The following is a 21,726-nucleotide window of genomic DNA, read 5'->3' as shown; positions in this document are numbered from 1 at the left end:
AGCGGGTTAGAAAATTGATGGATAGATGGATGCAAGGCAATTTGGATTTATTCAAAAATGTACATTCAAAGTGCAAAACAATAAAATAAAGGAGAAACAATACAAAATTACCCAAGTCAATTATTTATATTAAAAACAACATCTGAAACATTCAACACATGCTAGTAAGCAAGCAACATTTAAGTAAGGCAGGGTTCTCAAAATGGTTGAAGTGTGAAAAGTCTTCAATATTTGACAGCAGGAACAAGTAAAATACATTTTTTTTAAAAGCCAATAATAATTACACTCCTTTGACGTGATGTGATGACTCTGAGTTACAAATCGTCTGCTACGAACAGCATTGCCCTGAGAAGGAAAATTAGGAGTGGGGATAATTGAGTTCACAGGAGTAAAAATGTAAATGCAAAAGTAGCAGTTGTGTGTTGCGGTGCAAATACATCAACAGAAAAAGCATTCATTAAAAATATTATTCAGGACCAAGGTCAACAAATGAATCCAATAAGTTTAAAGAAGTGACACACTTTTAATGTTACAAAACTCAGCTGCAGAGTTACTTGGTGTCACTCTTTCCCAACGTGCTGATGGCTTTGTTTTCTAGGACCTCAAACTTGTGTTCAGACTGAAGCACGGTGTTTGACACCATAGCCTTGGCCACCGTTTGGATGGGGATGGACATCGATGTGGAGCAAACGGCAGAGACGGCGCCAAAGAACTTCGTGGCCAGCCATTCGCCAGGCCGACTCTCCTGTCGCTCCACCAGCAACACCCTGTTGGAGAGCAGTGCAAAGATAAGAAAGAGTCAATTATCGACAAGCAGATTAGAAATGTAGGCAAGGCCTGCGTGAATCTTCACTGAAAATTTTTGCTGGATTAGGTGGACAGAAACCTCTGACCTCTAGCCATAGAAGAGTTCAAAAGCCCATTTGTGAAACTCGGTTTCATTCAAATGAATATATCTGGCGTCACACAATGGCAGCAACCGTCATGAATGTAAAAGCAACAACACAAAGTGAATTGCAGAACCGAAAAGCCGGGGCTCCTTCGCGACATGTGGTCATGGGCAGAGCAGACTGGGTTTGAAATTGACAGCTAACTTACCCAGGTCTGTAAACAGCATATCTGTCAAAATCCAATGCCTGTATGTCCGCTTCCACTTGTCCCTGAAAGAAATTGGTTGCTTTGAGTGAGGGAGGATTGGTTCTCAACTGCGGTCACACGTGGTACACGCGTCTTCCTACTGTAGCTCACTTTTGATCCACTCTAATGGACGTTCAGAATAAGTAAGAAAAGGGACTGTTTAAAAATAACATTCCAAAACAGCTGTCTCATGTATGCTGAAACTCCATATTCAGAGCAGCTTAAGAACGTGATGATGCTGCTCAATTATGGGGAAAAAAATTAAGAATGACCATGATTATTTTGGTAATACAGTAATTCATTCATTCATCTTCCGAGCCGCTTGATCCTCACTAAGGTCGCGGGGGGTGCTGGAGCCTATCCCAGCTGTCTTTGGGCAGTAGGCGGGGGACACCCTGAATCGGTTGCCAGCCAATCGCAGGGCACACATAGACGAAGAACCATTCGCACTCACACTCACACCTTGGGACAATTCAGAGTGTTCAATCAGCCTGCCACGCATGTTTTTGGAATTTGGGAGGAAACCGGAGCACCCGGAGAAAACCCACACAGGCCCGGGGAGAACATGCAAACTCCACACAGAGAGGCCGGAGCTGGAATCGAACCCGGTACCTCTGCACTGTGAAGCCGACGTGCTAACCACTGGACTACCGGGCCGCCATAATACAGTAATTGAAATAACGATTATTCAAACGATCATTTATTTTTTGGTGTTAAAAAAAAAACAAGAAATGTTTAAACGTAAAAAATATGAAGACAAATGAAACTAAGTTCCTTTTGGACCAAACAAAATGTATAAAATTTGTTCTTTTTAAAATAATAAAATTCAAGTTTGATTTCCTCGTATGAAAAAACATTCAATTGACTTGCTGTAATGTAATCGTGGAGAGCAATAATCTCTCTCTCTCTCATATATATGTGTATTAAGAAGAAACACCTTGACTTTGAGGTAGAGGAAGTTGCTGCTTTTATCCGCTCCTCTTGAAGATTGAAGGTGGAATTGTTCGCAGCCTCCAGCTTTGGCAAGCTCAGCAGATTTTAATACATAGTCATGATCAACTCGGATGAATCCTTCCTGAAATCAGACAGATATAAACCAGACAAATTAGCAACAACAATAATGATTGTTAAGCAAAAAAAAAAAAAAAATCTAATTTTAACATTTCAAATCCCAATCCTGGACTTTGTGACTTGACCTCTGTGTTAACAACACAGAAAGATCAGGTTTAACATTTACAATTTTCTTGTCAGTGCATTTGTCATTTCATTGAAGATAGTTTTGCTGTTTGGATTCAAACTACCTGTATGGTTAGCATTTTGTTCAGTGGGGTTTGCATGACTGTCCATGTCTTACGTGTTCTATTATTTTGTTATTCTATATTAACTGGGTGGCCCGGTAGTCCAGTGGTTAGCACGTCGGCTTCACAGTGCAGAGGTACCGGGTTCGATTCCAGCTCCGGCCTCCCTGCGTGGAGTTTGCATGTTCTCCCCGAGCCTGCGTGGGTTTTCTCCGGGTGCTCCGGTTTCCTCCCACATTCCAAAAACATGCGTGGCAGGCTGATTGAACACTCTGAATTGTCCCTAGGTATGAGTGTGAGCGCGGATGGTTGTTCGTCTCCGTGTGCCCTGCGATTGGCTGGCAATCGATTCAGGGTGTCCCCCGCCTACTGTCCGAAGACTGCTGGGATAGGCTCCAGCACGCCCGCGACCCTAGTGAGGATCAAGCGGCTCGGAAGATGAATATATTAACTGTTCTGCTAAGCGCTTTGTTACAGCCGCAGCTGTTGTGAAAGCGCCATATAAAGATGTATTGTATTGTATTGTATTGTATTGTATTTTTACATACATACAGTTGCCACACTACTTCTGATCAGCGTTGGTGATTCAAAGGTGGACATAATAAGATTGTGATATTTCGAGTGTGTAGCTTCCTATCCATTTGCTGTAAACCATTGTGGGACCAACAAAGGAATTTCATTGTATTTTGTTTTTTAACTCACAGTCCCTGCTTTTGCTCTGGTTGTTCCCAGGCAGCAGTAGCCAACGTCATGGCCTTGGAAGGCAGCAGCATGGTCCTCAAGTTTCTCAAAGTCCACTACCTCTTGAACCTCAAGGTAGAAAAGAGACAGAGTGAAGGAAAATATTAATACAACCTCATCGGGAGATGTGTCAGACAGTATGGCTTCATTGCAAACCCACTGACCAGGTTTTCAAAGGCTTTGCCTTCAAAGTTCAGCTGCCTTCTTCCAATGAGTGTGATCTTGGCAAAGATGTTGCGCTGCTGTAACTCTTGCAGCAGCACCTTGCCAGTCTCACCAGATGCCCCGAGGATGAAGCAGCTCTTATTCTTCTGCCTGAAATTTTCCTCCAGAGTTTTTATGTCTGATGTCATTCTGTGTTCCAGAAAAACAAGGCTCTTAACATCATACATATCTTGTATTGTTTACAAATCACAGTGAGCAGGCAAGCATAAACATGCAATCTATCTACGTTTGATGCTGTTCGTAAATGTTTTCTGTTTGTTCAATACAAAATACACCAGGGGACTTTTGTAGATCCATCCTGAACATGATGCGTTGTTTACAAAAATATGGAGAATTAGGTCAACAGTCACAGAGAGTTATTCAACATTGTGAATGTGGTTGTGTTTGGCAACTGTCATGTGCAGTTCTCTAAATTACTCAACCACCATTGCAACTTAAAATGCTTACAAGGTTTCAATAGAACACGACTCTGCAATGCACCAACGCAAAAGCTTTTTATTATTGTCAATTATTGTCATTTGCCCATGCTTTCAAGAATTCAAAGGAAACATTCAAGAACAAATACATGCAAACGTATTTTCCAGTGGGCCTTGAATACATTTGAGTGAAATTGTAGCTAGGTAATAACCAAAATGATGAAATGAGTTCTCGATTTATTGTGGTGCAGTCATACACAACGTCAAAATAGCAGCAGGACAGTATACGCCTATCACAGGATTGAGATCCAATGTATTTTTATTCGAGCGATGGGGCGGGATTTGCCTTGCATCTTTGGTTGTCTTTGTGGGCTCACACATTCACACTATGAATGTACTGTAGCCTGAAATGATTTGCTGTTGACGTTTACTTTCCCCTTACGTAAACTCACCATTTACATACACATTTAGCTTTAGCGCCTATAGAACACTGCCTCCGGTGTCAATAAACTTCAAGCAGTAACCTTTACCTGGCAAGGTGAGTTGGCTCAGGGTCGTCCAAACCTTTGAGAACAACTGCGATGATGATGATTGAAAGTGAAAAGAAGGTTGTGGCTTTTCCTAATATGACGCACAGCAGTTGAACAAGCGACATCACTCGGAACAACGACGACGCCGAGCGAGGACTTCCTGGTTGCCTTGTCTTCCCGCTGCTCTGATTGGTTGAGGAATGCGGAAAAGCCGCCTGTCACTGTCCTACGAAGTGCTCTTTAAGTGTTGAGCGGTCCCTTAACGTACGGTTTTTTTTCTAATCTGTACTGTGCAACAAAATATTAGAAATAATTTGTCATTCCCCCACCGCTAATGAGAATGTTAAAAGCAACCAAAACTAAGACGTAATCATCATGAGTCACCCGTTCTTCCCGCCTGACAATATCACTGATGACATCAAGTAAACAAACTCATGGATGTCTGAGGAGCTTTCTTCACCACCTCCACCACCACCGTAGTTTGACAGTGTGACGTATCAGTCGAAAGAACATGCTACTGAAAGACGCAACGCAGTTCGTAATATCCATTGACTTTTAATAGGCGAGTTAATTCAATAACAGACGTGGAGGAACCTCAGCAGAGGTAAAATGATCTTTAAGGGAGCCTTTGCGACTGCACAGGTGTCTAAAAAAATTGTAAGTTATTTTTTTTATTTTATTATAGTCGCTCTTTTGTGCTGGTTGAATGGATGTATGGAAATACTAGTGGTGACTTCTTAATCTCGAAGACATTAAAACAATACGTGAGACAACTGTAAGCTTTTGAAAAATAAAAAAAAGAGTAGAGCTGTGCTCAAACGAAGTCGTCCTCTCCTTTTTGCCCATTCTAAACGTAGAGCAATCCATCTAAAACCTGCGAACCCCTCAACTTACACAACCTTCAATAATAGAGTAGAATTTGATCACGATCCAGTCACATGGCATATAAGAAAAAAAAGAAACAAATATTCATACCGATAGTTAATGAAAGAGTCTTTGGACATGCATGTTTTTGGAAGAAAGCCTATGCAAGGATGAACAAGAACATACAATCTCCATACAGGATGGTTACAGCTGAGATTCGAAAGCCAAACCGTCAAACTGTGAGGCAAGTGTATTAATCGCTCAAACTGCTCCATGCAAAGCTGACTTCAAGCAAAAGCCAGACTGTAAATTAAAAGCTAATGTCAATTTCAATGTGACTTGTAAAATGGAAATTCATTCATTCATTCATTCATCTTCCGAACCGCTTGATCCTCACTAGGGTTGCAGGGGGTGCCCAGCTGTCATCGGGCAGTAGGCGGGGGACACCCTGAATCGGTTGCCAGCCAATCACAGGGCACACAGAGACGAAGAACCATCCGCGCTCACACTCACACCTAGGGACAATTTAGAGTGTTCAATCAGCCTGCCACGCATGTTTTTGGAATGTGGGAGGAAACCGGAGCACCCGGAGAAAACCAACGCAGGCCCAGGGAGAACATGCAAACTCCACACAGGGAGGCCGGAGCTGGAATCGAACCCGGTACCTCTGCACTGTGAAGCCGAGGTGCTAACCACTAAAATGGACATAAAGCCAAAAATTATGATGGATTTTATAGTGAGAGTAGGATGTGAGAAGCTGGATACTATCACAACTGGCTTTGAGCGAAAAGTTCACAACACCTGTTATTATTATTAACTACACCAATTATACTTCAAATTCACTTATCCAAACATGGGATGCCAGGCGAGCTTGGATAATTCCTCTGTTCCAGTTGACATAAAGTATGTCTTCTGCAAGTCAGATACAATGAAAACATTGAAGGTGGATGTCAGACTACAATGCAAGTACTTTTTCAACACGTTTTTTTCAACTGTTACAAGAACTATGCATGTCAGTGTGTGTGACATGAAGTCTGCAGAGTGTGAATTAAACCCTCAAAAGGCCTTTCACTTTCCTCGGACCTTTGGGGGGTTTCATTAGGCAAAAGCCCCACACAAAGAAGGCAAGTCCAGTCACATGCAATGAATTCATCAACTCCACATGTTTGAAACACCCCTACCATTTGGAACACAAGGCATCGACCCAATCTAATAGAATATGATGGCGCCAGGGATGATCCTTTAAAGATGTCAGCAGCAAGAGACAGAAAGAAAAGAGGCCTTAAACTGGCACTCCGCTCAAATGAAATGTCGCGTCTTTGTTCCTGAGCCGCAGGTGCTAATTGGGCCTAGCGGTGGGGAGGAAAGCGGCTGCTGGGCTCCTGTCTGTCGCACCTGTTGGGTCATTGTTTCAAGCATTGATCGGACAGGAAGTCGCACTAAGAAGGCTTAGGGCTCACTAGGTGCGTGGCAGAGACGTGGTTCAATTTCCTTTTTAGAGTCTCGCGGTTGGAGGTGGAAATACCAATGGTGGTCAGTGGTCAATCACGTTTGACCATTGTTGGTCTTTTACTAAAGGATGTATAGAATTCATGTTGCACCACTTCATTCACTCGTTTCCGGCTTTTCTCCACTGTTCGTGTACATTTGACGTACAGCGTAAAGACTTTACTGTCACACGTCAGACACTGGACAGCTGTATTGATATGACTTTGTGTATATTAATATGCTCTCTTGCCCATTGCCACATTATATTTGGCGGCTTTGGAGTCAGTTAAATATTCTACGACAATGTATAGTACGCCAAGGCCTGTGTCTGAGTGAAAATATTAAAATAAGTTAAATTACAGTAAATAATTGGACTTGAGTAGGTCACAATTTGATTCGCATTAGGAGATCTCACCCATGGTTTGATATTTGATTCGATTTTGTGCGTAATGCATCTCACGTGGGGCAAAAATGCAGCAACTTCCATGCCATTAGAAATGTTTTTAGCATTGTCCCTGGTCACGGGAATAAGGCAGCATTTCCTCAGCTGTTGTACATTTGGTGTATGAGGTTTAGAATGTGTCACTTGTGCCGTGATATTATAGTGTTTTTAGCGGGTCCACAAATTCAGAGTTATTAAAAATAATAGTCATGTATCTCTGTTCGTGTAGTTGATTTAGCATTTGTAGTATAGCCACGTAGCCACTCCAACTGGAAAAAGTAGTCCTGGGACATGCAATTGGGGGAGGCGTGATTTAATACATATCTTAACATATCTTCAATATAGACTTATGTCAATTTTATTATTAACTTAAACGTAATAAGCAGCTGAGCAGTCTCCCAGGACATGAAGTGGGAAGTCAACACCATCTCCATCCTGAAAAGGGCCCGGCAGCGGATGTACTTCCTGAGGCTACTGAGGAAGCATGGCCTGCCACAGGAGGTGCTACGACAGTTCTACACGGCAGTCATCGAATCAATCCTGTGTTCTTCCATCACGGTTTGGTTTGGGGCCGCCACAAAAAAGGACAAAATCCGACTTCAACGGACAGTAAGGACGGCAGAAAAAAATCGTTGGCACCGCCCTACCCACTCTTGAGGACTTGCACACTGCAAGAATCAAGACAAGGGCACCCCCCGCACCCTGCCCACCACCTTTTTCAGCCACTCCCCTCAGGCAGACGCTACAGAACCATGCGCACCAAATCCAGTAGACACTTAAACAGCTTCTTCCCTCTAGCCATTAACTCCTTAAACAGTCACTGACATAGTCACTCTTCTTGTACTACAAAATGGTACTACGAAACTACTGGTTACTCTAAAATGGTTCAATGATTTTGTTGCTTACGATGATACTAGTGCAGCGTGTTATACCGGAGACAAATTCCTTGTGTGTTCTACATACTTGGCCAATAAAGATGATTCTGATTCTGATTCTGATAACAACAAGTTAGGTTGCACCGTGAGCTTATATGGCTATACTCTATGTAGAATGGCGATGCAAAGTCTGGGAGTTGAAATGGACCGCGATTTTGGTTGTGACGCAGAATTGTTCCAGCCCTTGTCGCCAACCAATTGACCAATTATAAAACATATATACAAATATAAAACATTCAGAGTCTAAACTTTCTACGTGTCTACATTCGCTGGCCACGCCAAACTAAACGGTCCCTGTCAAGTTGGTCAACATTATCAAATAATGTCATCGCATGGTTGAGCATCCATACAACTATTCTACAGACAATTTATTTCGATTCGGTTTCTATAGTCATACAAAAATCAAGACGAATCGACAAGCCCCGCCTATACGTGTGTACACATGGCGCACATGAAGACGCAGAGACACAAACGCAGCTCAAGGTTCCTTACTCCCTTTCGCAGACTCTGAAGTGTGATGCTAATGATGGTAATTAATGGAGCCTGACAGCACAATCTGCTGCCCATTGTCTCCCAATAAACAGCCTTACAGTCCACATGAGCCACATAGGGGAAGGCGCTTTGAGAAGCAGCGAGAGCGGCAGACTGCGGCCCGGGTGGAGGGTCACACCTCAGGGGATGGTCCTGATCCTCAAGTGGGGATTAACTCAATTAGAGAGGCCCCGCTTGATCAAGACTCACGATGGCTACGTGTGTGTGTTTGTGTGTTACTGTTGCCATTATTTGATGCTGTGTGTTCTGATGCAGCTGGTGTCGAGCCGAGAACAGCTTTTTTCTTGACTCTGACCCTCCGCAATATACCCATTTGTTGTCGTGTATCTCAATAGTAATTAAGCTCCACCGCCGGTCAACATGTGCTGGAAACACCATCAATTAATGTTCAATGCATTGATCCTTTCTGGCCATCAAAAATAGAAAGTGATAGTTTCTGCTGGTACGATGCACACAGACGTTGGAGAGAATGTTTCGTTTGGGCCAGTAAAACTGGTGTTGAACAGCATAGCTTGTGCTCTCGATAAATATAGTACACGTTTGAATGCTTTGGAAACAATCTTTGACAAGTCAAGTCAAGTCATCAGTATTTATAGAGCACTTTCAAACAGCCATCGCTGCATACAAAGTGCTGTACATGGAGCAATTTAACATACACAATAAACAGTAAGACGAATCGGTAATAAAGGCGGTAGAAAGCACCAAGCAGTAAAATCAAGAACAAATCTAAGTCAAGTCAAGTCAAACAGTATTTATAGAGCACTTTCAAACAGCCATCGCTGCATACAAAGTGCTGTACATGGAGCAATTTAACATACACAATAAACAGTAAGACGAATCGGTAATAAAGGCGGTAGAAAGCACCAAGCAGTAAAATCAAGAACAAATCTAAGTCATGCTGAGTCGAAAGCCAAAGAATACAAGTGAGTTTTGAGGAGGGCTTTAAAGATGGGCAGCGAGGAGGCTTGCCGAACTAAAGCGTTGTAACTCTGATTCACTGATGTGAATATGTTAGCGGTCAATCAATTTAACAATTTTAACAACAACAAAGGTACAACAGTAAGAGTATTGTGTCTCCCTTCAGCTTTGTTCTCGGCTCAGACCTCCAGCCAAACATGGTATCCGTAGTGCTGAGCGGAGCTTTCCCGCTCAAAAGGGCCGCGGCGGCTAAGCAGTGATGAGACCTACTTTTCTTCCTCTGCGGAACAATAAGCTCATTAAAGGAGCAAACAGATTATGAGTGTGTTTCTATAGGCTGCCCGAAAAAAAGAGTCTGGAGGGGGGGGGACCTGGCAGCACCCAGCAGGTTTAGCTAAGAAGACTCATCGCACATCTGGCCTTCCATCTGACTTCCTGGAATGCTGTCTGAGAATGTGCCTTTCACGATTAGCTTTTGGATATGCAGATAAAAACAATTGGGACCTGTAAAAAGCAAGAGCGGAGCGTGTTTGTGAATTTGCAATTATGATCTTGAGGGTGACATTTTTTCAACCCTTTCACACACCCTGTAACATGATATAAATAAGCATGTATTGTATTGTATGAGGGCGGCCCGGTAGCCAAGTGGTTAGCACGTCGGCTTCACAGTGCAGAGGTAACGGGTTCGATTCCAGCTCCGGCCTCCCTGTGTGGAGTTTGCATGTTCTCCCCGGGCCTGCGTGGGTTTTCTCCGGGTGCTCCGGTTTCCTCCCACATTCCAAAAACATGCGTGGTAGGCTGATTGAACACTCTAAATTGTCCCTAGTTGTGAGTGTGAGTGCGAATGGTTGTTCGTTTCTGTGTGCCCTGCGATTGGCTGGCAACCGATTCAGGCTGTCCCCCGCCTACTGCCCGAAGACGGCTGGGATAGGCTCCAGCACCCCCCGCGACCCTAGTGAGGATCAAGCGGCTCGGAAGATGAATGAATGAATGAATGTATTGTATGATAACATGATAATAATACATTTTATTTATAAGCTGTCCACTATAGTAATCTCTCTTCCCGAAATTGTTAATGAAGTGTATAAAAAATAAATGTCCAAAAAAGATGCATGCACACTTAACAAACGCTTGCTCCACAGGACCACACAGAATTGAAAAGAAACAACATGTAACTACAGTGAAGCAACTTGACACACCCTTTACCTTTCAATGGATTCATTCTTCAGACTTCATTAAACAGATTATTCATCCTCAAATATAGTTTTAGAAGTGCGATTATGCACGACCACACACGCTGCTTGTAAGACTTTACGAGTGGCCAAATTGTGGATGTGGCGAGATGTAATGAGCGGCTTCTCAATAGATAGCCAGCGAAAGGAGGATGAAACGATCGTTAGGATGGGGACGTTCCCATGGAAGGCCTCAAAGTCGAAACAGTTGAATCTGCATGTTCTCGTATGACGTAATAATAGCATAATGCAGCAAAGCCTCTTAGCGAAAACTCAAAGCCAAACAGAAATATCCACGATCAGATCTATTTGCAGTCTCAAATCTCCCTTTTGTGGAAGGAGCCGTGAGGCTTAATGACTCCTTTGAAGCGGCGGCATCTTTAACCGAGTGGCTTTGGGAATGTCATCCAACTAACCTTTGGAACTTGTTCCCACATCGCGCAAGAGGGAGTTAGCATGTAATACCCATCTTTCATTTTTAGTCCACCTCTGATATTTGTTTTGTCATTTTGTCCCTCAAACAGGCAAATATTGAGCCATTATGACAATAAATGCAAAGGGTATGACACACAGTTCTTCGGCATTAACCACCGGTAATTTTCTTAGAAATACGAACATGTGCAAGGTTCCATATTACCGGTAGTTCTTTTTTTTTTTGTTTTGCTAGTTTGCTCATCAATGAATTAATTTGAGGAATCATTTTTCTAATTGCGAGGAGCAATTTTTTGCAAGCCCTGGGAAGCTTCCTGGGACCGTCTTGGCGGTTATTCTCAATTTTGCTATTAATTGAGGTGCATAATTCAAATTTTGTCTCGTAAATTCCAAATTGATAACAGTTATTTAATGTAAAAAAAATTGGGGATTTGGAGAGTGTAAATATCAAAATATCATGATGGAAAATGTTTTGTTGTTGTTGTTTTTCTTGATTTCAATGAAAAAAAAACATCTGCATGATAGCGAGCTTCATAACACTTTTCTAGTCATCATCTAATTGTGTGTGTATTGATGGGGGACAGAGCTGCCATGTTTTATTTATTTATTGATTGATTGATTTCATTGGGACAGTGCACATTAATCAACACAACAGTGTAAATGCGCCGGATTTAGCATAAATGCCAGCGTAATGCTAAACAGAGATGCCACGTTCATCCCACAGTCCTCATCTCAGTGTGACGCTTCTCCGTTTTGGCTGATCTTTCTCATAAAGCCATTTGAGCCTGTGTCTGAGATGGAATGGGCAAGAAGGCAGATCATGTCAGATCATGACAGACCCACCACAGCCCAGAGACCTCCCTGCTGATGAGCAAACATGACTACAAATGGCAGAGCCCGCCGGACAATCACTCGGTGAATGGAGGCTAATTAGCTGGAGGCTAATGCCAGTTTGCTAACACCTGTATTAGCGCGCTTGCTCGGCAGGGAGTCGGAGATGGCCAATAAGCGCTAATCCCTCATAAACCCAAAGTCCTCCTCCCTCGAGCCGACATTAGCATAGCCTCCTGATTGAGACAGCTGTTGCCGAAGCAAACGTGGACTGAGACATTTTACTGTACGTGAAGTTGTTTAAGAACTCGTACGTTATTTGTCGTCCTTTAAACGCGGATTTAATTTGTCTGTCTGAGACAATATCGTCCTCAAGTACAACCGCTGTAGATTTCACTTAGCATCAGTGCAATGCACCTCGACAAGACCCAATGTGACATCCGCACCCCAAATGAATACAAAGTGCGGAGTTTTAATTGATGACTTCAAGCGATTTCTATATATTTTTTTCGTATCCCTAATGAAATATGAGAACCTCGGCGCGGTGTAATGAACCGCAGTTTCCTACCATTGCAAAGTACAAACATCATAATAAACAGTTCCCAAGTGCCATTGGTGTGTTTGATTGCTGCCTAACGGCACGAAACAAAGACAAAAAAAACAGTTTTGGAGTGGTGACACATCAAAACAGCCATGCCAGCTTTGTGACACTCTAAATAAAAGCAGAACCACCGGACCCGCTTGCCACACCAGCCCAAAAGGCTCCTGGGTATTTCTGTGTATGCACCGCGAGTCTAATTTCTGAGCTACTCTCGTGTTCCCATTCCCTGCGAAAGCACTGCCTGGGTGGTGTGGAGATTACACCGTCCCTGTGCGTGTATATCGAGAAAAGTGCAAGGCCAATGTGTGTGTTTGGGATTAGCAAGCTTTAGCATTATCACCCGGATCGGACTGGCTACATTCCCTCGCTCGGCCAATAATTTGAAGGGAGGAGAAAGCGGCTGGTCCATTAGCTCGCAGTCTGTTTGCTCAGGAGCCGGCCCGCTCTGATCCCCTAATTTCTCCCCCTGATTCCAAGAGGATCTCTGGCTTTTGTGACTGAGGGATGGAATCGAGGGGCACATTCTTCTTCGGAGATCACAGTCCTTGGGACATTCTTGTACACTTACCAAACTCATCAGGGAGTGTAAACAGAAGGGACTTGTTAAGGGCCGCTGGTTGAAAAGTGCGGGGCACTGGGGTTGATTAGACGGAGCCGTTCATGGACCACACTTGGTGATCTGCAGACGCACTGAGCAGCTCTCTTTTAACTTATAATTAGGAGTAGTCTCTTACAAACCTATGCTAAAGCAGTCGGGTTAAGTCATAATTACCGTAATTTCTGCACTATAACACGCACCTAAATGCATTCAATTTTCTCAAAATTCAATTTTCTTATAATCCGATGCGCCTTATGTATGGATCAATATTCTGATTTCTTGAACATAGTATATTAAATGTTCTTTAAAGTGCTTTGTTACAGCTGCAACGGTGGTGAAAGCGCGATATAAATTAAGCTGTATTGTATTGTATTCCCTTCAGTTTAGCTCCATCTAGTGGATGCATAACGCAACCTCAGCCATGACTGTAGCTTCAGAATAAGATTCAAAATTTGGCTTCCGATGTACGTATAAATGGGCGGCCCGGTAGTCCAGTGGTTAGCACGTCGGCTTCACAGTGCAGAGGTACCGGGTTCGATTCCAGCTCCGGCCTCCCTGTGTGGAGTTTGCATGTTCTCCCCGGGCCTGCGTGGGTTTTCTCCGGGTGCTCCGGTTTCCTCCCACATTCCAAAAAATATGCATGGCAGGCTGGTTGAACACTCTAAATTGTCCCTAGGTGTGAGTGTGAGCGTGGATGGTTGTTCGTCTCTGTGTGCCCTGCGATTGGCTGGCAACCGATTCAGGGTGTCCCCCGCCTACTGCCCGGAGACAGCTGGGATAGGCTCCAGCACCCCCCGCGACCCTAGTGAGGATCAAGCGGCTCGGAAGATGAATGAATGAATGTACGTATAAATAGCTGGATGGTGTAGGTTCTCATGACATTGGAAACATGCTGAAAGAATATAAACTGAGCAGGGCTATGTGGTCAGTTCGTGGGACCCACCCAGAGTTCATAACTTCTCATCTCAACTCAACTGTATTTATAGAGCACAACAGCCATCACTGCATACAAAGTGCTGTACATGGAGCAACTAACATTAAAAACAACAACAAAGCAATAAATCAGTAACAAAGATGGTAGAAGGCACCAAACGGTAAAACTAAGATCAACCCTGAGTCATGCCGAGTCAAATGCCAAAGAATACAAGTGAGTTTTGAGGCGGGTTTTAAAGATGGGCAGCGAGGGGGCTTGCCTTCTTTCCGTGGCTAAATGGTTTCAGCGTTTTCCAAATGAGCATAGAGTATCATGGATGACAACATTTACTGGTTTTACCACTGGAAAGAATTACCACCACCACCCCACTCCCCAAAAAAATGCCATTCATGGTTATGAGTAACTCACGCTTGTCCAAGTAGACAAAGTTTATCACCAATCTGTGACAAGAAGACTAACCCTTGGTTTCCAGAAAACGGTTTCACAAAATACATGTTGAAATGCCAGACAGTATTAAATGCAACAATAGAAAATGTCAAATCCGTTTCCCCAAAGGGGTTTGTATTATAATAAGCCATCAATCATCAGATCTAAAGCCGCGCCCCAAAGGAAAACTCTCTCTTTAAGCACTCGGTGACTCAATGACGTCCTCATTTTAAGTGGACATCAGATCGGATGTCACTATTAATTCCCCATAGCCGGGACCTCTCCTAATACCCCTCACAGCCAATTAGGGAACATAATGGGAGCAAAGACACAATGACCGAGCGCGGGAGTTAAGAGGAGCTACACATGCGACCCCGCTAGTTGTCAGTGGGGACAGGAGGGTTGGGTTGCAAATCAGTCCGCATCCACGGGACTCTACCGGGGATTCCTGTCCGAGCTCGGCCTCAACGCGCGGCTTATGATCCAGTAATGACTGCTTTGGTGCTGATCTGAGGGCCACCGGAGGGAATTCCGTGTCAGGCAACCTCGGACTAAAAGGAGCTTTGATAGGCAAAGTGGCTTGGTGCTGGCTACATGAAGGAACAGGTTCTAGCTCATGGGATATGTCACCACTGACTTGGAGACGAGCACCTGGCCAACACCCCAGCTTCAAAAAATTGCACCCAAAAAAAATGGACATCTTTTTAAACATGGATTTTAGATAATATTAATGGATGGAGCATTCAAATGAAAATGTCCAAATGGTGTCGAGTTCGGAAAGAGGCCAACGTCTGTACAAATAAAATCTATGAAGTTGCACAGTCCATGGGTGGTAAAACAGTCATCATATGCGACTAAACAACACACAGAGTATCCCAAAAGGTAAATGAAATTAACATTTTGCGGGGCAAAAATAAAAAGACGTTCTAACAACATATTCGAACAGATATAAATTTTAGGAATAATACAATTACAGGCTGCTCTCTTCTCTTTTTGCACATTTTAAGATGCGAAAAATGCCTTTTATTTCCTTCATTTTGTATCCTGAAAAAAAAAGCAAAACAAACTTTTTTTTTTGACACACATTCAAATTTAAGATCATTTGAACAATAATTGGCAAAGTGAAACTGTCTGGTGAATTTGACCGAATGCTTTCCCCCAAATCTGGCTCTTGCACTGGACATCCTCAAAACTCACTTGTATTCTTTGGCGTTGGACTCAGCATGACTTAGATTTGTTCTTGATTTTACTGTTCGGTGCTTTCTACCGCCTTTATTACCGATTTATCTTACTGTTTATTCATTCATTCATCTTCCGAGCCGCTTGATCCTCACTAGGGTTGCGGGGGGTGCTGGAGCCTATCCCAGCCGTCTCCGGGCAGTAGGCGGGGGACACCCTGAATCGGTTGCCAGCCAATCGCAGGGCACACAGAAACGAACAACCATTCGCACTCACACTCGCACCTAGGGACAATTTAGAGTGTTCAATCAGCCTGCCACGCATGTTTTTGGAATGTGGGAGGAAACCGGAGCACCCGGAGAAAACCCACGCAGGCCCGGGGAGAACATGCAAACTCCACACAGGGGGGCCGGAGCTGGAATCGAACCCGGTACCTCTGCACTGTGAAGCCGACGTGCTAACCACTGGACTACCGGGCCGCCTTACTGTTTATTGTGCATGTTAAATTGCTCCATGTACAGCACTTTGTATGCAGCGATGGCTGTTTGAAAGTGCTCGAGAAATACTGTTGACATTCTTTTAGTAATTTTACAAAGCTACTTTTTATTTCTTTAATTTTCTTTTAAATGTCTTTCACTCTTTTGTTTAATAATGCTTTTGTATATTGTACTTTGAATTTTGTATGGCACATTGAGCGACCTCATGTATAATCCAGGGAATAAACATGCCATTCCGACTTCAACGGACGGTTAGGACGGCAGAAAAAATCGTTGGCACCGCCCTACCCACTCTTGAGGACTTGCACACTGCAAGAATCAAGACAAGGGCACGGAAAATCCTCCTGGATCCCCCGCACCCTGCCCACCATCTCTTCCAGCTACTCCCCTCAGGCAGACGCTACAGATCCATGCGCACCAAATCCAGTAGACACTTAAACAGCTTCTTCCCTCTAGCCATTAACTCCTTAAACAGTCACTGACATAGTCACTCTTCTTGCACTACAAAATGGTACTACAAAACTACTGGTTACTCTAAAATGGTTCAATGATTTTGTTGTTTACGATGATACTAGTGCAGCGTGTTATACCGGAGACAAATTCCTTGTGTGTTCTACATACTTGGCCAATAAAGATGATTCTGATTCTGATGACTTGCCTCTATGCGTGGATCTCAAAGTTGAACATGACATTTTATGATTTGATTATTTACCCAACGACACTTGCATCACTTGCGCCCGCCAAAGTTTAGTCTTCAAATCAGCAAATACACAAAGCGACACTTGTAACCTGACATGATAACCTGTCCACTGTAGTGACCACTCTCCCTGTAAGGGTTCCAATTTTTTTTTTTTAAGTACCGGTACTTAAATTGATGACAATGCCGAGAGTTTCCGAGCTTTACTGCTGGTTGTTTAAAAACAAAAGTCAAGTAGTCAGATGTCTGCCCCTGTTAAGGCTGAGCCGAACAGTGACATGACGGCGAATTGGACTATGATCATCTCTCATTGATCCTTATTGATTGTTACGTGGGAATAAACGTGCCATGACTTGCCTCTATGCGTAGACCTCAAAGTTGAGCAAGACATTTTATGATTTGATTTGATTATTTACCCAACGACACTTGCATCACTTGCGCCCGCCTAAGTTTAGTCTTCAAATCAGCAAATACACAAAGCGACACTTGTAACCTGACATGATAACCTGTCCACTGTAGTGACCGCTCTCCCAGTAAGGGTTCCAATTTTTTTTTTTTTTAAGTACCGGTACTTCAATTGATGACAATGCCGAGAGTTTCCGAGCTTTACTGCTCGTTGTTTAAAAACAAAAGTCAAGTAGTCAGATGTCTGCCCCTGTTAAGGCTGAGCCGAACAGTGACATGACGGCGAATTGGACTATGATCATCTCTCATTGATCCTTATTGATTGTTATAATCCTATAAAGGAGACACCGGCGCTGTCAATTGCGTGTGTGTGCGCATACATGTGTGAAGAGGGGCGTTGCGGCCGAGTTACGGGGGTTTATTCCGTCTGCTGGTCTTGTCAGCGAAGGGCTGGTTGTGTGGCGAAGAATGATGAAGGCAGGTGGTGTGACTAAAGCGAGAACAGGACCAAATTGGGCGGATGCGAGTCTTTAGCATAGGGAGGAGGAGATGGGCCAGGGGTGTCACCAGTCGACAGGGCCGCTCGCAAACAGCGCCGCGCACCACACCCACCCAACTGTTCCTCTTTCAGCACCCCTTCTGCCCACTTTCTCCCTCTCTCTCCGTCTCCGTCTCTCCGCACCCGGCTTTATTTCGTTCCTCTCCTCCTTTCTTCTCCAAATGCATTATTAACAAAACGGTTTACAAACCCTGGCTGGTACATTATCCACGACCGCCTCCTGCGAGATTGATTTAAGCAAATGGATTCAGAAAGGGAAGGGAGGGGGGGGGGGGCGTGGAAAGGATGGAAAAGGGGAAAGCCAAAAGGGGTGTGTGGTGGCTTTACAAATCCTACCACATGGGCCACGTTGAATATTCCTTTTCGCCCGCATTTTGAGCAGCCATACATTAAACGCTCATTATACAGCCTTTATGTGCAAAGAGGAGCCTCCGTCTCTGGGAGGGCAAAGCGGCTAAAGATGCACTGTGATCTCCTTGCATATGCATGCATGGAGCATCTTTACAGGCTCTCAAGATCTTTCGTCAGGGCCGCGTCCGCCGCAACGCGCACAAACTTAAGAAAATTGATCACGCGGCGCAAGCAGGACAGTTTTCTCACCGCAACTTTAAATAGCCGAATCCATAAGTAGCCATAAACTTGCTAGCAAAGTGAGCAACTTGAGAAATACAAAACACCGCCGAGTTGAATTTTTACTGGACTTTTTAAACCACGTTATTTTACTTTCAACAACACTCTTTCTTTTCCACGACAATAGAATCATTTTCTAGAGGTGTGCGCCTGTGTGTGTGCGCGCACAAGTGGAGGGGGCAAAGGTTGACCCGGGCATCCCATCATGATAAATCACTGCTTAATGAGGAGTCTATTGTGTCTTCACATATTGTGTCGCCCTGCGCAGCTTCCCCAAGACCCCCCCACCCCTCACCCCCATGCCGTCACCTCCTCCTTGTGTCCCTTCGAGCGCTACCTTTGGGTTGTTAAGCTGACACAGATAATGAACTGGCCGCTTTGAACCGTCCTCACAATATTGACTGGTTGCACACAGCAGATGTCTCCCTGGCAGAAAGCAACTGGTAAAAGCACATTAGGTTAACAAAGAGAGCTTTGCGTTGCAGGGGTGGGGAGTTGAGAGGAGGTGGCAGCGGGTTCGTGTGGGTGCGTCGCGAGGGATGGTTGGGGGGGGTCCGGGGGGGGGGCTAGAGGGCAAGCTTCACAGTTGACAGAACTGGGGGGATTATATCAAAACAACACATTTGGCAATTATTGGACGGTCAAGTGACAACGAGCGGGTATCTTTTATGTGTCCGTATTATTCAAGTGGATCTAAAATGCAACTAGAGGTTGGAAATTTCAGAAGCATACGTTTTAGCAGAGGGATAGCATTCGGTAACTCCACATGCAATGGAATCATAGCAGAAAATGAAGCAAAGAAATTACAATGCAATATCAAATACTCTTGCTGGAGTTTGGAGCTTTTTTCTCCACTACTTGATTTCTTCTGCGATTTACTTTCCAAGTGCTGGTTTTATTTGAGAAAATCTATTCCGTAATCATTTCAAAGTGGCTCGTGACCACATTCTGAGGGGATTAATCCCATTGAGTATTTAAAAAAAAAAAAAGTGACAATAATTGGAACTGAACCAAACTGTGAATATGCTGGGCATGACTGCAGCTTTAAGTTAGAATTTCATCCATCCCAACTCGATGTCAGACATGTCCTAGTTGTGCTTACACTGGTCTTATCAGAATGTGAGTAGGGCAATATTTACAATTTTTTTGCAGATTTGGAATGACATGCATGACAAACATAGTACCCTAATAATATCAACATTTTGAGTGAGTTGATTTTTGGGGAAAAAAAAAGCACAAAATTAGTTGTTTCCTCCTACATGGGAATTTCATCAATCCCAACTAGATTTCAGACATGTCTTAGTTATGCTTAAACTGGTCTTATCAGAATGTGAGTGGGGCAATATTTACAATTTTTTTGCAGATCTGGAATGACATGAATGACAAACATAGTACCCCAATAATATCAATATTTTGAGTGAGTTGATTTTTGTGAGAGAAAAAAAAAGCACAAAATTAGTTGTTGCACTTAATGTCGGTTTCCTGTTCAGCAGTTTTGTGACATCCCTGAATGGTAATTTAGATGCTGGAAAGCACTTTGCACTGGACAAACAAAAAAAAAAAAGTACTGTATGTGGTTTAAGATAATTGGAGCTTTCATACATCCATTGAAAAATATCTGATCAAAAATGAAATATATTTGCGCCTATGTGTATATTTTCTTCATATTCAAAATAGCATTTATATCACACACCTGGTTAGAAATGGGCGCACCCAAAATTAGCACTGATGAAAAATTGTGCCCACCCCACCCCAGCACTTAGCTTGCTCATCCCCTGCGTTAGAAAAATAAGGACGCTTTTGTGTATGAACCAGAAAAAGTGCAAATGTGTTGCGACGCTTAAAAGCTTGAATCCCATCATCAACCGAGTGTGCGTTTTCCGTCATACCCATTGTCTGAATTACAATTAGGACCAATATGTTTATTCCTTTTGTCCGGCGTGAATGTACTCAAATGATCCCATTCAGTGCAATACGGCCCTGCGAAGCGACAAGTTTCTTTCTGCCAGAGGGACGGCTGTCTAATGGGTCAATAATAAGCCGTGACTAAACGTCCCCCCCACCACCCCACCACCACCACCACAACCCCCCAGGGGCAGCTTGGCCAGACATACGCTGGCAGAAAGCAGCAGAAAAGGTATGAGCCACCAACACTGATTACCATATAATTGCAACCATTGTATTTGACATGGAGAATTAGTAGCCCCGCTAGGTGGCTAACTGGTCTTTTATTCTGCCTCTGACGGGACACACACAGACGTACGCGGTTCTTACAAAGTGATCAAATGATGCACAAAGTTACCCGAACGCACAAACATTTTCCACGAGAAGCTTCACATCTCCAAAAAATATGTCCGGTTTCCATGCCTCATCTAAAGAAGAGTTTGAGCATACTTAGCAAAAGGTGGCTGTTGCTTATGCGTAGCGATAGAGCAAAAAATTAAAAAATAAATGTACTGTATGTAACTCGACATTAGTGTACGGCAGGGGTGTCCAAACTTTTTGCCAAGGGGGCCAGATTTTATGTGGTAAAATGTCGGGGGGGGGGGGCCGACCTTGGCTGACATTCTTTACATTGAACAACAATATTGTTCAACAAATTTTAGTAAGCCAGTCTGTTTCATATTTCCATTTTTATTTTAATTTCAACAATCTTAAGAATTTCTTTTGGTTCATTTGAAACGGGTATATCACATGCAACTGCTTATTCACTTGACTTTTTCTTAAACAGAAGTCTCCTGAGTGCAAATTGATTGATTTGAAACATAAAATGTATCACCATGACTTTTCAATAGTCACAAAACCTTTGACTCGAACAACAGGGAAATGATTGACTGATTTTATGACAGGGGCCGAGGGCCGGATGAAATTCGACCGCGGGCCGGATTTGGCCCGCGGGCCGGACTTTGGACATGGCTGGTGTACGGTGAAAAGCTTCAAGCTAATGAATGAAAGCCTGTCGGTCAAACTTAAAGTCACGTGCCTTTGACACCTGTTTCTATTGGAACAAGGTTGGAAGCTTGACGTCGAGGACCCATGAAACCATAATCGGCCATGGTCGATTCAACCCTCATTTTCTCTTCCACTTTGAAAAAAAAAATGTGCACACGCCGCCGCCTGCGGTTGGGAGGTTGTGAGCTCTCCCTGCAAGAAGTGACT

The 21,726-nt window shown here is 43.6% G+C and overlaps 2 protein-coding genes across 2 annotated transcripts in view; one reads left to right on the top strand and one right to left on the bottom strand.

The window, feature by feature from the left end:
- The window catches only part of csrp3 (cysteine and glycine-rich protein 3 (cardiac LIM protein)), a 346,019-nt gene that overhangs the window by 136,314 nt on the left and 187,979 nt on the right, over window positions 1-21,726 (top strand). The window lies entirely within an intron of this gene.
- On the bottom strand, window positions 33-4,565 carry htatip2 (HIV-1 Tat interactive protein 2). Its single transcript, XM_052062562.1, has 6 exons — window positions 4,348-4,565; window positions 3,341-3,530; window positions 3,138-3,245; window positions 2,075-2,212; window positions 1,099-1,160; window positions 33-767 (listed from the first exon to the last, which is right to left on the bottom strand). Exons 1-6 carry the CDS (start codon window positions 4,470-4,472, stop codon window positions 551-553), a joined length of 840 nt encoding a protein of 279 aa, XP_051918522.1. The 5' UTR covers window positions 4,473-4,565; the 3' UTR covers window positions 33-550.

The sequence above is a fragment of the Hippocampus zosterae genome, chromosome 4 (assembly GCF_025434085.1).
Source record: "Hippocampus zosterae strain Florida chromosome 4, ASM2543408v3, whole genome shotgun sequence".
NCBI classification, from domain to species: Eukaryota; Metazoa; Chordata; class Actinopteri; order Syngnathiformes; family Syngnathidae; genus Hippocampus; species Hippocampus zosterae.
The sequence above is the reverse complement of the archived record's forward strand: the minus strand, read 5'-3'. Positions and strand labels throughout refer to the sequence as shown.

Bases quoted from the DNA above. Each gene is read 5' to 3' on its own strand.
- htatip2 (XM_052062562.1), bottom strand. From the start codon at position 4,472: ATGTCGCTTGTTCAACTGCTGTGCGTCATATTAGGAAAAGCCACAACC. The intron at 3,246-3,340 runs GTCAGTGGGTTT...TTCTACCTTGAG, and splicing joins GCAAAGCCTTTGAAAACCTG to GTTCAAGAGGTAGTGGACTT. The intron at 1,161-2,074 runs GTGTTTCTTCTT...AATTTCTTTCAG, and splicing joins TCCTCTACCTCAAAGTCAAG to GGACAAGTGGAAGCGGACAT.